General features: G+C 36.3%; 1 protein-coding gene across 4 annotated transcripts in view; it reads right to left on the bottom strand.

Annotated features, from left to right (window-relative positions):
* Nucleotides 1–2561: 2561 nt before the first annotated feature.
* pbx4 (pre-B-cell leukemia transcription factor 4) overlaps nt 2562–16371 on the bottom strand; it is a 216894-nt gene continuing 203084 nt past the window's right edge. For all 4 annotated transcript variants that reach the window (XM_028823602.2, XM_028823599.2, XM_028823600.2 and 1 more), the window contains 2 exons: nt 12094–12180; nt 2562–8331 (listed from right to left, as the gene is read on the bottom strand). In XM_028823602.2, the coding sequence (XP_028679435.1) occupies nt 12137–12180 (44 nt within the window). In that variant the 3' untranslated portion in view covers nt 2562–8331; nt 12094–12136. The remainder of the gene's footprint in view (nt 8332–12093; nt 12181–16371) is intronic.

Raw genomic sequence — 16371 nt, 5'->3', positions numbered from 1 at the left:
ATTTAATGTACAGTGCATTATTAGCAAAACAGTAATTTCTCCGTCAAAGACAGAAAAAAGAAACTTGTTACAACTTTAATAATTACTCTTATTTTGTACAAACTTAGAGGTGAGCAGAACTTAAGATATCAGCTAATTTTCATTAACAAAAAAAAAAAAACACATACACACTAAGAGAAAACACACAATTGGGTACCTGGAATGAGAAACAAAAAAGAACATCTTTCTAAAAAGGGTTTGTGAAAACAATGAACATTCTGCCCACCTCTAGTTAGGATATGAACACTGCTGCCTCAGCTAAAGCTAGGAAAACAAAAGTGTTGAACAGGACTGAGGGTGGCAGATAAAAACAAAATGTACCAACAACCTTTGGATTTGTATTCAACTGATATTAATTTCTTCTAATTTATATATTTTTTAAAATTACAATTAACAAGACATCTCTAAAATTGAAAACATCACATCCAACAGGAAGATAACGTGAAAGGTGTGTCTATAAAATTAGTAGAACCTAAAAGCATATAAAAAATGTCAACTGCTTGTGGAAGTATGCAATGTATGGTGTAGATTTCTTTCACATATTTCCATTTTTGGTTTGGGCTGTCATGATGTGTTCAGAAATTTAATTTTGGGTACTAATCCTTATGTGTGTGTATTAGACAAAATAAATTCACCAACAGTAATGACAGAAAGTAGAATTCTTTTGTTCTCATTCTGCACTTAAAGAAAAACATTGTATATTAAATAGACCTTTTATTATCAATGCTATTTTCCCCTATTGCCTAAATAATTAAAACGAAAATATTTTTTAAATATGCTCATATTATGAAAGAAACCAATACAAAAAGAAACAGAACAGTAACTTGCCTACTAGAAGTGGCCACCAAGTGCCAAAATGTGTTAAAACAAATGCAAACAAACTCAGATTTCCTTGAATTACTGAGGCAACTTTGGCAAAGTTATTTCCATTCTTCATTTCATTTCCTACATCTTTCACGCAACTATTCATGGAAAAGGCAGAACCGAGAGCAGTGTTGCTTCAGAGAGACAGATGTTAACATGCCTAAAGTGGCTTATGGGGTCAGTAGAGGTTTATGGAAGGTAAGAGCAGGCACCAGTGTCAAACAAAACCTGCTGATAAGGCCTTGTTCTATTCTGGACCATGATAATAAACTGAGGAGGAGTCATCCTGAATGTGGTGCAGAAAAGATACAAAAATCTCAGATCTTACAGGAAGCAAGCAATATCTTAATATGGCTTTGAAGCAACTAGGTATTTGCATTCATTGCCTCAGTCTATAAATGATAAAGCCTCCTCTTACAACTCAACATAGGTTTCATTCAGCTTAGAACATTTAAGTTTACAGCAATGGGAACAGATCTTGCAGTCTTCAAGCTTGCATACTTAACCATTAGGCAGTTACACCCAATAACAACCTCACTTTTGTTTTCCGCCCCTTTCCCTCCCAGCATTACTGATCCAGATTGTAAAACAGACCTCTAACAGGACATCCAGAGAAGTAGAGAAGCACTTTGGCCAGTTTAGGACTTAGCAAAAAACAGAATCTGTGCAATGCTTTTCGATACCTTAGTGACGAGCACTGCTCATGTCTTTAGGGTGTAACTACTATAAACGGCTAAACAGCTCTACTAATAAATAATCCAAGTGATTTTTTTTCTTTTTCTTTCTTGCAATTCAATGCTGTATGCCATGCAGATCTCTGCATGAATAGCCCAGATAATGGCATCATCTTCCAGCAAAGAAGGCAATCACACTTCTTTAAATTAAAAGCATTCTTCAGGTACGAGTTGTGTTATGTGGGGAAAACAAAGACATAATTGATATCCAACCGAGGCACAGTCTTAATGTAAACTGCAAAATACCTTAAAAATTCCGGTTAGAATCTGTAGGCTTAAAAAAATTAAACACAAGGAGAAAGGAACCATTGCAATACATGTTTCATATGCTATTTTAATTACATTGACTTCACTTAAACCTCAAAAAAAAAACATTATAGGCCCCAAAAATTCAAATTTGAAAAAGTATTCTGTTTACTTTTGTTTTAACAATTCAGACTTTGCACCAGGCACAACACACATGATTATGCTGCATCTCTCCAGGCCTTATTCTCAAGTCTGCCACATTACAAAAATGAGGCCAATAGGGTTAATTACTTTCTCAAATTGCAAGTCTGGCCAGAACTGCAAAACATGGAACCCATAACCCCCCCCCCCCTTTTTTTTTGTTTGTTTGTTTTAAGGAAGACTTTACAGCAGCAAATGTCCATTTCTGTCAATACCAACTGGACCACAGCAGCTCTGCCACACAGCAGATCATATTTTGTATAGGTGACAGAAAAAAAAACAACTATATATCTTTGCTCCATATAAAAGGAATATTGTAGGTAGCAAGAAAAAAAGAATTACTCCATCCAGATCATAGGTAGTGCTGCCAGGCTATATTTTAAGGATTAAGAGCAATCACACACACAGGAACAAAAATCTCAGAATTATCCATAGCCTAATATCTGTGTGGGCAGCCCACTAAATAAAAAAAGATAAACAATTAAATTTTAATTTAATCCTGTAGTACAAGTAGACAAAAATATTACTACAGCTTGGTAATATATTACAGGTACAGTTTTATTATTATTATTTTTTTTATCAAAAGCATTTCTTGTTTTATCTGTACCATCTCTTTTTCGGTACCCTTTCTCCATCACTTTCACAAGCAACACAAAAAGTTTTTCCAAAGAAAGGCACAAGTAGAACAAAAAAAAAAAAAAAAAAAAACAGAAGACAATTCAATCCTCAATTTAAATGAAAGTAGAGAGACCCCCCAACCAGGAGGTGAGTTGAGGTGCCAGTGTTTTGTACGCCACCCGAATTCCCTTCCACTCAAACTGGCAGCTCCAGAGGTAAAAGTGTGCCCCATCTCCACTAGACAAAAAAATGTATTTGGGAAGCTACATTGTTAACAAAAAGATTTAAAAGTTTATTTGAGCTTAACAGATAAAAATAATAAAACAAAGACATTTGGAGGAGAAATATATTTGGTCTTAAAACTGTTCCGCCTCTTATCCCATTTTAGAGTAGTCGTAAATGATTTTATTTTAATGAAGACTAAACGTATTGCTTTAAAAAAGGTTTAAAATTTACTTGATTAAATATTTGTATGTTTTGTTCATATTTTAGATAAAAACACAACATTTACCACTTAGCAGTAAACCGAAGAGCAAAGTTCAAAACCTTTTTAGTATATAAATCTCATCTTACGTGATGATTTACTTTTTAGTGTTAAGGAAGCTTTTGATTCTGATGAATTAAGTACAAGTGTTAACAGAGGCATGGTGACCTGTTTAACATCAGCATAAATGTACTTCAAGACATATAGTATCGCTTGACCAAAATAGACTGTGTATTCGTTATATTTATGAATTCACCAAGAGGCTGGCAGAAAACAGGAAGAAGCCGCCAGAAGGCACTGTAGCCTACTGAGTTAGGACCCCATTTCATGAAATGTTCCCCCTCCTCTCATTTGAGCAAAGGGAAAAGAACCTGAACCACCGATGTGAAAAGAGGGTTCTTGAGTGACCTGCTTCACAAGAATCGTGATCACAGTGAATGTGAGTAGAAGATAAGAAATCCACTTTAAAACTCCACTTTTAGTTACAGCTGCCCCTTCGACATCTTTATTCCACAATGGACGTCCCTTTAAGCTACAACATAAACAACTGGTAATTTAAGGTGGGTGTTCTCCATCGTTATACCAGCAAGTGGCCACCTTAACACCCCTGTGCCTGGGAGAGCTTCACTCCACTGCCCTTTTTCCTTTCTTTTTAATCCATTTCTCTACCTTAAATTTCAAAACTAACCAGCAGGAGAAAAACAGTAATGTTTACTGTAGATACTATACAAATAAAAGTAAGAATAAAAAGAATTCTATATAGCCAAGAGGTCTGACAAGAAAACTTTAGCTGCTCCAGTAATCGGCAGGGTTGTTGCTTATTGTGGGGAAACATGCAAATAATTTTTGTATATGCTGTGAGGTGTGGATGCCCTCATTCAATTCCAAATATTACATCTTGTCATTAAGCCTATAGGTGAGATACTATTTCTTTTGGATACATTTTCCTTTTTTTTTTATGGTTACTCCATAAAAACCTATTCATCCATTTTATTAAGCCACTATTCCATTACAGTTTTGCTGCCAGCTAGAGCATCTGGTACAAGTATATTAAAAAAAAACAAAAGTCAAAAATGGATCACCAGTCCATCATAAGATTATTCTTACACACCCCAACTAAGCCATTCTGAGCCAAAACTGCTGTTGCCCAATAAACAGCTCAAAGAGGTGCAAGTTAATAATCTAGAAGAGCTGCAGTAATCTCATGTGGACACAGGAAGACACAGATGGTGAATAGACAGAGACTCTAACCTATAAGGCAGCAGTACTAACCACTGAGCCAGTGCACATCAGTGTACACGGTTTAAAAAAAATCCCCATGATGAAAAATATTTTGAGCAATAACGTGCCACATCATTTCAGAAACACAGTGACACTAGAGAGCTACATCCATTAAGGAGGATGACAAATAATCAATGTGAACAATTAGCAGTTTTTTTACACTGTATAATAAAGTCAAATTAAAGAAAAATGTTATTTTTACACTTGGAGTTAGTATTAAATTTGCACTTTCATTTAAAAAAAAAAAAAAAAAAACACCCATAAGTGACATCCAGGCCTAGGGGGTGCTAATACCAATGACAAATCCACATTCATTGTGTGTCCCTTTGCCACTAACTAAACTGTCAAGTTAAAACTGATGTTAAGCAATCCCTCAATCAGTTACTGAAACCACAAATTCTAAATATAAATTTAGCAAAACTAGAAAACCTCTACTAACCTCATCTGAGGTTTATAAGGTTCTTGGTTACCAGCCATTTATACATTCGTTTGATTTCCTGAACCCTTCTAGCTCAATACAGGGTTTGTGTTAGCCAGTGCATATTCTGGCAGCATCAGATCCACTCTGCCTCTGGATGAAGGAGGAAATGCGCATCTCCTCCATATTTACACTGAGAGGACATGAAAACCCCCACATTGAGTTTCCACACAGTGACCCAGACAGGAATCAAACCCTAGTCTATGGGCACCTTTGTTGTGCCGTCCCACTATCTATGTCATTAGATGCCTTTCCACTTCTTGGTGAAAAATGAGAAAACACAATAAATAGAATTAACAGAACTAAACTAATAAACCTACTAATAAAAAACAACTTCTGAGGCACACTTTGCAATACAAAAACAATGCTCACCTGAGCACTCGCTGGTGAGCTATCAGGAAAATAATGCTCTTAGGACATGGTCTTCTCAAGCACTGCTACGTCTAGTGACCAGAGTCTTCAAATTGGCTTGTGGTATGGCTTGGTGCAAATGGTCCTGGTGCTATATTAGTAACACAGGCATGCAAAATGAAACGAGGCAGGAAGGTGACCAGGCTCTCAATGGTTTGGTGGGGTTGTGAACAGACAAGGAGCTACTTAGTTAGACACAGACAGTGATTTTCAAAAGGCTAATGGCATGCTGATTAGTGTCTACAAAGTTCAAGTCAGACTTGAGCATCTAAAGATGTGAAAGTGGCCAATGTAAGTAAGATGGAACTCTCTACACACATGCTGCCTGCAACTGCATGTTTTGGGCTTCAATTTAGTCCAAGAACCCAACCCAAATGAATTCATTTGATTTTCTAGATTAACTCGACAGTGTTATAAATACCACTTAGGAATCACACCATGAACTGGCTGAATTGTGCTATAAATTCAAAGTATGAGGAAAACAGTCTAAGAGTCTGATCTAATCAGGCTGGATGAAAATCCTTGCTTAGTTCCTTATTGGGCTCTTTAACGGACAACAAAAGATTGTAAATATGTCTCTTATTCAAGAGACTGTCGCAACTGCCATTCTTGACCCACAATGTACTATAAAGACAAAGGACATCTTAACATGCTGGATAGTGCTTGCAACCTTGGTTTCAGAATACAGCACCTCTCTCTGGGGATGTGTTAGTCAGTATGCTTGACACAAACTATATCTTTACAATGTGCCAATTACAGTATTTAACTGATTTTATCATCTGTACACATGATGTTTTATGATGTTCTATTATGTGTACATGACCAGCACTTTATATATAACTAAATGTTCAGTAATGAGCTACTGCATGCCCGAATATTGCATTAAAATATAACATCTCTATTAGGTAGTAAGATTATAAATATGCCTGATGACCACTCTAATACGGTATCTCTGTATCAACGAAAACACACCTAGCCTTGCCATACAGAGCTGGTGTGTATGGTGTTGCTCTTTGTAAAAAAAATAAAAAATAAAAAATAAATAAATAACGTGCTTCATCATTACTTGAATGCAGATAGGCATTTCATTATATAACTAGCTGAGCAGTGCATCTGGCCATCAATTTATAACAAACCATCACGGTGTCATTTTACACTGCTTCCATGTTTGCTTGATATATGCATTTTCCATCAGTGTACTAACCTTCTGTTTAAAATACAATACATCGAGAACATCTTTAAACAATATACAAATGCAATACTATAAAGTATTAGTCAAAGCCAATTGGCCCCCACTTAAACTGATAGATATTCTGGTCAGTGGATCGGACATTTGTTATGCTGTAGCAAATTTGTATCAGGCGATATGTTAGTGTGCTTCATCATTACTTTAACAAATCTTTTACATAAACCTGGTATTGTTATAGTGTAGTGTATGCTTGCTCTCTGTCTAGCAATAAAGCATAGTCTCCTGACACACAGTGCTGGCATGCACAGTATTGCTCCTTCAAATGCCTCTCAGTGAGTTTGATTAAAGCGGCAGCAGAACTCACCACAGAAACACAAATCCTGACACAGTTGATATTTCTTAACGGTTCTGGGCTACATAAAAGTAGAATTTAAAGGGAAAAAATGACAACATAACCAGAAATGTGGTTGTATCACTGGGTTTAACAAAGAAAAGGGGGCAAGAGTCCACCAAGCCTCTAGACAGCAGCTACAAGGGCTATTCTGAGAAACAAAACAAAAACCCCACAATGTAAAACAGAACCTGCCCAATATCTACATGGTCACAAATAAAAAAGAAAAAAATAATTAAAAAAAAACAAAAAAACACACACACAGAAAAAAACAGCAAAACCTCTCTTAAAATTAACCCTCTGAATCTGACAATGAAGGCAATATTAATTTTAGACAAATAAAAAATTCTATACAGCAACAACTGAAACATTTCATAGAAAAGGAGAAATCCATTTGGTGTATTCATAATATCAGAAGCGATTTTCTAGGCTGTGAAAGCTATTTTTAAACCCTGGTTTGTTTGTTTTTTTTTTTCCTTTCTTTTAGTTCTTTGTCTATTAAAGCAGGGCACAAGGTTAGATAGTCAGTGATATAGAATGCTGTCCACAGAAGCTCTCTCCATGTTCTGGCTGCTGCAGCAAAAAGAAAATAAAGAAACAATCCATTTTAAAATTTCAATATGGAAACCCTCACATCCAACATACGTCGACTATCCAAGATCCACTTTGTATCATTTTAATCCTGGTTCATCAGTGCTTATTGGAGGGGAAGAGTCTCACGGGCACAGCTTAACAGTCATAGTGGCCACACCAGAATCTGCACAGAAAAGACAAAAAGTGCCACAAACCCATCCCACCCACCTGGTATGATGGTGTCATGCATTCCAAAAACTTCTCCCTCTACGATGTGACCAGTACTAATTCCAGGACATGTTGAACTCATTAGCTGTCCCATCAACTCAAAAAGAGTTTTGTTCAGGGAGGTAACAGGAATGTGTGGGTGGGAGAGACGAACGTAAAAAAAAAAAAAACCTAAAAACCCCCCCCCCACTATAGCACAGCATCACCTAGTGCCCTGCTTATCTGATAACTTTTCAAACACAGAGGCAATGTTAGTTTTCCTCTGTCTGCTAGATGCCAGTCTGCAGCTCAAATACATATAGAATATGAAGATCATAGTTCCAGCTTTGTCAGCTTTCTGTCCATCTGTTTCTTGAATCCTGGGTGGAAAGTGTGTGATGGATGGCAACATTGAAACAGTCATTTGCAGTGGCGGGTGAATGAGCGTTTTATGGTGCCTTTTTGTTATCGTTTCTTTATTATTTAATTTTCGCTTCTTGGTTTCATTTGGTAATGTGGAAGAGCTCAGTTAGACGTGTCTGAGTGAACACTCCCTGGACCTCCGGGGGGTGATGTCACGGAGGAAGAAGTTCCATCTTGCCAGCTGCCATTGGCCTAGAGAGAGAGAATTAGAGAAGTAAGCAGTTTTCATTATATTATACAGCTCCTTTAATAATTATGTTAGCCGGAGAGGCTCCAGTCCATTGCAGCTCTATATTGCATTAAATCAGTTTGAGAATGTTAACTTTCATCAACTATATTTATGAAAAAACAACTTTGTAAAGCAACTAAATGTACACAAAATACCAATATGGATTCTAAAATAATCGTAAAAGTATAAATATGACATAAAAAAAAACTTTATGATGTAAGGCAGACAGTGTGACATAGTGGGTGAACTTCAAACCCTGAGGTGGTGGGTTCAGATTTCACCGCTGACACTGTGTCACCAAGAGCAAGTCACTTCACCTGCTTGTGCTTCAACTGGAAAAACAAAGAAAGAAAAAAAAAAAACGGAACCAACTATATCTCTCAAATGTTGTAAGACGCCTTGGAGAAAGGAATCAGCTAAATAACAAGTAATAAGTATGTAAGCAATATTGACAGCATCAACTGATAGATTTTAATTTAGAAAACAGTACATTACATTATGTTGTATTTTGTTGCCAAATGTATGTTACAAAATTCATTATAAGGTAGGGTTATTGGAGAATACTCCCTCCCCCCTATTGGGGGAAGGCTATTACACTGGTACACAGACCGTGAGTATTAATACTAATTTTATGATGCACAAAGATTCTCTAGTATTTATTCAATCAGTTAGTCCTTCATGATCCCTTTAATAAATATCACTAAGATAAGACTACATAAAACCCATAAATAAATTACTTTAAAAATTAGGTAAAATCACAGTCCCATACCAATGACATAATATATTAGGGTAAATAAAGACTTTCCAAAAACTTAGTTTATGATCCAAGGGATAATAAGAATTATAGAGTACATCCTGGCCTTTCCTGTTAAATATCAGAGCCAGTTTAGCACCCAAATAAATCTTAAGATTAGGGACCCATTTCAATCTTAACATTAGGCATATGTAGGGTAAATGCTACTCCAAAAAACTATTAATAAAAACACTCTCTTAGCATCAGGGCTGCCCTTTCTACTGACTTTAAGTTTAGTCTTTGGGCAACGGGTAGACAGTTTAATTATTTTTAGTAATTGGAATTATTTTAGAACTATCAAAATAAATTGCCAAATCTACCAAAGCATCAAATGCTAAGGATGGTTCCATTTTACAAAATTTTAAAATTTTATTTTCCTCATAAAATTTGTCCAAGAAGAAGTTATATCCTGTGGCTCCTATCGCTTTTACTCCCTCAACAGTCTCATATTCCTTATCAATTAATTCGAACCATTCAGCTCTAAGCTCTTGGAATGGTTCCATATTAGGTGGCAATATAAGACTCACATATCCTTCTGGAAAATTTTGTGAATAAACCTGTTTGAGTTGTTTTATTATATGCAAATCAGGTTTCATTTTACGCATAATTTCTAGGAGACCTATACTACAAACCACCTCCTTAACATGAGGCTGTGGTGGTATCTTTTTAAGGGCCTTAAATAAACCTATCAAATTAAATTTCATAATTAATTATTATATTATATGAATTATATGCATTATTATTTTTCTGAGGCCAGGTGTGAATAACACTTCTGTTGTAATGAGAAATACTGAAAAAGAAACGCATACTGTAAGCTAAATGGCCTGATTTCCTGCATACCAAATTAGGCACATAAACAGTAAAATGCAAATAAAAATAGTTTGTTCTTATATTTAGCTGTTCTCTAAGAGAAAATGCTATACTGACAAATTCAGTTTTACATCCCTGAAATCTGACAAACTTTATTTCTATAGCATATTTTAATACAAAGCATACAGCTCAAAGTGCTTTATAAGAAATCAATGAAATAATTACAAACCAAGTAAAAAAAAAACAAAACAAAACACAAAAGTAGATAATAATAATGAATAAATAGAATGCAGAATAAATAATGGATACTTGCATAAGATAGATATATAATGAAGAGGATACAGAATTGTTTTTTAAAGTCTCTAAATTTAAATTCGATGAGAAGGTCTGGTGGTCAGGGTTCCAGGGCAAATAACTCTCCAGTCCCCACTGGGCATTCTCTCGGACATAAATGTTCTTAAACTAAAGTACAACTGATACAGACAAAATAAGGAAGGACATTATAGGTCTGGTAGTAGTACTAGTATCTAACTCTATAAGGATGTAACTAACTGTGAACTTTAACTCGGAAACCACTGGAGTTGTGAAGGTCAGAGTCAGAAAGCCTAGCTGTCAGTGTAAAGTGTAGTGTTCAAAATGATTACAGGTGAACTTGTGTGGATGAACTGCTTATGTGTGCAAACGCTTTACCTCTAGGCCCATTATATCTTAGATGTTACCCAATATGGACTATATTAAAATATCATGCATATTTATTAAAATTTTAACGGGAGTATCCTGTAAATAGCACTACACCAAAACACACATTATGGTTTACATTTTACATTTTTTATTATATGCAGGGCACCTCAAGAGCTGCATGCATTTTAGGAAAAAAAAAAAAACCCAAAAAAACTAGATACCTTTGAGCAAAATATTGATTGTGTATTAGAGAGTGATTTCGTAACAAATGATGAATTAGCAGAAATAGTCAAATTGTGCATCATTTGTTTTAAGGCAATGTTGTCAGCAGTAACCAACGAAGACAACATAATCTCCACTGTCACAGCAGGATATTTGTGTTTGTGGTTTGCATTACAGACAAGTTTATTGCATCGTTAACACTTAAATTTATTACTATTTGACTTGTGTGTGGCACATGACACTATTCAGTTAGCTTTTTCAGAAAAGCAAACAATTGCTGTATTGTAAAGGAGATATCATTTACACTGGAGAATGTAATCCATTCAGTTTTAACTTAGATGAACCTGAAGAAATGATCTGCCATCCGTAGTCATGTAAACTAAAAAAAACAAACTGTGTTAGTAAAATGTTTCTACACATGCTGGGGAACTAATGGCTTACTATAGGCGAATTCTTTATGCTGCTCAAAACTATCTTTTAAACTGTATTTTAAAAAACGTTTGAACTATACTTTTAAATATTACAATCTTTAAAAGGTGGTGCTCTTCACTTAGTGCTTACTGCTGAGTTCAACTTTAAAAGTGAAAGCACCTTCATGTCTATGTATATTATGACCAGAATGAAATTTCTAATATCTAGTTTAACAAGTGTTACAAGCTATAACAATGCTATGCAGCAGTGTTTAAATCACAGGAAAACAAAGACGAATCATCTGAAGTGCAAGTAAACAAGTAGAAGAGGTGAAAATGTACATGTCAAAAGGTACTTCGTTTGAGGCAAAGGCAAACCTTCAATGTTTTGTTGGCCAAAAGCAAAGGCAAAAGTGAAAAAAGCTATAAGTCTGCATTCCACTGATGGGATTACCTACAGGCGTAAAAGAACAGGGGTAGGAGAAAGGTTACTGGCTGTGAGAAAAGGATGTGCTTACTCAGATTCTAGCAGATTGAGCACATTCATGGAGAAAGAACAGGGATTTCAGGTGGTGTGTAGTTGCTGCATGTGTGTAGTGTAAATATGACGAGTTAAAAGTCGTGACAATGTTAATACCGTTGTATTTGTTCAGCAAAAATTTTTTTAACTTTTTTGTAAGGCTGGTGTTGAACAGCACAGAAAGTTGTGAAACATTGCAGAAATAAATGAGGCTATCAAGCAACATCTGCTGTAACAGTGAATACAAACCAAAGACACAAATTTATCACACGCACACAAAAACACTTACATCAATGCGTCGTGGGGTGTAGACTGGGTTGCCAGCCATGTCTTCATATCCTCCCGTCTGGTGTATAGCATGGCGCAGGGTATCCACCTACAAGATTTATATGGAAAAAACAAATGCAGCACAGAAAAGCCAAAGACCAATATTTGAAATCACTTTCTATGCAACTTTACAGTTTAAAGTAAGTCTAGACCTCAACCACTAGAGGGCACTGTTATTTCATTACTCTTAATAAAGAAGAACAGTATTCAGAAAATTATTGCATTCAGTAAAATATAATCATGCAAGAAAAACAGTTTATATAGAATTGAAATTGTTTCTAGGAAACATATTTTCAGTGGCTTGTTCTTTATTCTAATCTGGTGCTCATTTTACATTTTTTCAGTATGCACGGAGGTTTCCATACAGAGTATCATCTACCTGTATATACCAATTTGAGGAATAATTATAACAAAAAAAAAGCATATATAGGCAAAACAGGAAAACTGATAAGTCAAGAGACTAAAAAAGGATTTATAAACTCTACATATTCTGCATCCATTTTTCATTAAGCAAGTGATGAAGTCAAACCTTTACAGCTCTTGACTTTACTCAACATCATTTTTATGTAAATGAAATATGCTTAGATAAGATGGAAATGCCTGCTTTAGAGCAAGTGTGCTTATCTTAATTATAGCTTAATTTAAACAAACTAACTTCACAGTGGGACTATTCCGGGTTCAACTATCATGAAAGTTGTGTGCTTGTCCCAAGAAAAAAAACTTTTGCAATTAAACAAACAAAATAAACATGTTGCTTCCTCCCACTGTGCCATTATTCATCATAGCCAGTTTATAAAAGACACATTGGCATAGTGTCAATAGTTTTGGGTATGCACTTATATTTATTTACCAGTCTATTGTCTTAAGCACAATCAAGGTCTGCAAAATGTATAAAAAAAAAAAAAGCTACCATGAATTTGGTAGGCCTATATTTATTACACTTTCTTCTGAGATACAAATATTACACACTTGAGCTGCCCCAAACTCTGCACAGTTCTGCTTATAGGACACATCCTATAAAAGGAGAGGCACATGCGCCGTCCTGTTCCGTGTCCTGAATTAGAGACAGATTATTTTGTATACAACTCGTACAGTTTGTAAAATAAACTGAATTTATTTTATGATATGCATGTTTTCATTGTGCTGCATTCTGCTTTACATTGTAATATTCTTTGCTCTGAAAATCACCTTGTGATGCTGTGAAGTTTATCTAACTAATCATACTTATAGACTCCATGCACATGCTGCTCCTGTGCACCAGAAATAGATTTACATTTAACTGGGATTATTCATATAGTATGATTTTACACATTTGACTAGTTTTAAAAACAGAACAATGACTTCAAACTGAGATTCAATAATGGTTAAATTGGGAAAAAAAATCCTAAACAAAAGAGGAAACTATCAATTTTTTAAACCACTTAAAACCTTGATGGAAATAATTACAATATAGAAATGGATACAACTTCTGATATCTTGCACTTCTTATTAAATTAAATCCCAACATGTTTGGCCTCAGAGACGCTGCCTGAAGCTGAAGATTGGCGAATGAGGTCAATGTTCTAAATTTAAAGCTGGTGGGGAAATCTGGGGGGTTGCTCTTAGCTCAAATACATTCATGCATAAAATCTGACGGGAATGAAAAGCATGCAAGTCTAATATTGGTAATCCATTAACCCATCTAGAACCTATACTATAATAAACCCCATCCTCAGGTATCAAATATATTACTACTTCTGTGTGCCACAATTACAGGCTCTTAAAAAAATATAAGCACTTTATAAACATGCAGCCCTGAGTTGTGAAGATGCTCATCTGGAGCAGGTAATGGTGATTAACAGAGAAAACTAACACCCATTTGGCTTTACATAGGCCTGCAAGCAGTACTGCTACAAAAACATGCAGATGCAATGATAAATGCAAAAAAAATGGTTCACTTCATGGCTTTTCTGCGGCTGGAAAACAGTTGCCAATTGCGTAATACCCAAAAATAACAGGTGTTGAACAAAATCAAAAAATATGACTGTCAAAGGAGGCAGACTTCAAAACTGCCCCTGCTAATCAGGTACACCTGGTTTTACCATTTAGCAACGGCTTAGCCTTTCTTCAAAAAAAGAACATACACGGAAAACCTTTTAAACTAATTTGTAGCATACAAGAACGGAAGTTAAATCTCACACACAAAAACGCACATTTTGTTTAGGATGTCACTGTAAAGCACTACTCTTCAAATTTAACTCAAAAAATGTTTCCACAAGACTGCTTCCATTTCCGGTAGATACACAAGGCAGAGAAAGCCCATGTTATATCCTGCCAGCTCCAATCCTTTGTACTAGGTAGTGCTAGGGCGGCTATGGGCTTAAATGAAAATCCAGCTGATTCTTCTCCCAGTACAATGAGATTCCGACACACAAATGTTATAATAATTCTGTCTTTTACAGCGACCATATTAGAATTTTGACTGGTGGAGAGGGCTTAAATTACAGTATTTGAACTTTCCCTTTACTAATGCCAAACAAACTATTAACTGCAGAGATTATGCCAATATTATCTTAACTTACGGCTATCACATAAGGGTGGTAGTGGTTACTCCTGTCAAATACAGTGGGATGTTGAAATCTGTGGGGATATACCTTCTATGGGATGCCACGAACATACACACTAGTCAAAGAGAGGTAACAGAATAAATTTAAAAATATTTGATATCTTTCGCCCTACGTGTACCTTCAGGTCCTCTCTCTCTTCACTGGCACTCCTCTCTGATGAGTTTGTTCCTGTAAATTCCTACATCTCAGATTTTGTCATTTTGGGGCACCTTGCTCTCCTCTGTCTGCTTTTAAACTTTCCATCTATGAAGGTGGCTTTCAGCATGCCTCCTGTGCATTTACTCCTCTCCTTGTGCGTCTCACACTCACACTTCCTCTTGCAAGTACGTTACAAAAGTCAAACTAATCAAACACACAAAAAGCCAAACCATGATGGACCAGACACACAGACCTTAGCATTTTAACATATATATAGCAGATTTGTCTCTCTCATGTGTATGTATGAATATAAAGGGCAAGCCAAAATGAAGTACCCCATTTCTCAATGTCATTGCGTGAGGTAGGGGCAGTCGAGTGGGTTTCGGTCTTTTGACAGTTTTTCGTTGGTAACATGCCTTGGTCCAGTGTGCACTGTGCTCTCCCTGTCGAAGCGTTCTTCAAAAATAACGAATCAATCATCACTACACAATGTGACTTCCAAACGCACTTCAGCATTCCTCCTAACGGTGACGTACCAAATCGGAAAACAATTCTTCAGTGGGTGGCCAAATTTAGACAGATGGGTACAACATTGAACAGAAAATCTCCAGGCCGTCCTCGGACTGTACGAATGGCAGAAAACATCCAAGCTGTAAGGGCATCAACTTTGCAGTCTCCTAGACGTTCAGTGTGCAAACCTGCATCTGCCTTAGGTATTTACAACATGTTTTTGAGGAGGATTTTGAATGAGTACCAATAATTTGCATTCATACAAAATGATGGTAGTGCAGGAACTCACCGAGAGATATTGGGAGAGCCGTAGAGAGTTGTGCACAAACATTCTGCAAACCACTCATCGGGATGCCACTGTCATGTGCAGCAATGAGACACATTTCCATTTGAATGGTTGCATAAATAAGCAAAACTTTTGCTACTGGGCTGAAACCAACTCTCGTGAACTTCAGAGACCTCTGCACAGTAAGCATGTTACAGTTTGGTGCACCGTTGCAGAACTTGGCATTGTAGGCCCTTACTGTTGGAGGAGTGGGGAGCAATGGTCACTGTCACTTCAGAAAGTCACATTGAAAAGCAACTGGAAGAAATGGATGTGGTGGAGTCCTAGTTTCAACAGGATGGAGCAACAGCTCATATGGCGTGGAGATCCATGCATGTTTTGCAGGAGATGTTTCTGGGGAAGCTGACCTCCCTGCGCGGTTATGTCAGTGAGGCTTTTCAAGTCACCTGATCTCACTCCATGCGATTTCTTCTTGTGGGGCTACCTCAAGTCAAAGGTATACAAACACCATCCTCAAAACCTTGAAGCCCTCAAGGACGCTATTTGCCATGGAAATCGCCGCTATTCCCCTTGAAATGACCAAATGAGTCATGCGAGCATTCAGAAATGGTCTCAAAGAGTGTATCGCTAATGATGGCCACCACCTTGAAGACATAATTTTTAAAAGAGTGAAAAAAATGTATTTTGCATACCTTTTCTT

The sequence above is a fragment of the Erpetoichthys calabaricus genome, chromosome 17 (genome assembly GCF_900747795.2).
Source record: "Erpetoichthys calabaricus chromosome 17, fErpCal1.3, whole genome shotgun sequence".
NCBI classification, from domain to species: domain Eukaryota; kingdom Metazoa; phylum Chordata; class Cladistia; order Polypteriformes; family Polypteridae; genus Erpetoichthys; species Erpetoichthys calabaricus.
The sequence above is the reverse complement of the archived record's forward strand: the minus strand, read 5'-3'. Positions and strand labels throughout refer to the sequence as shown.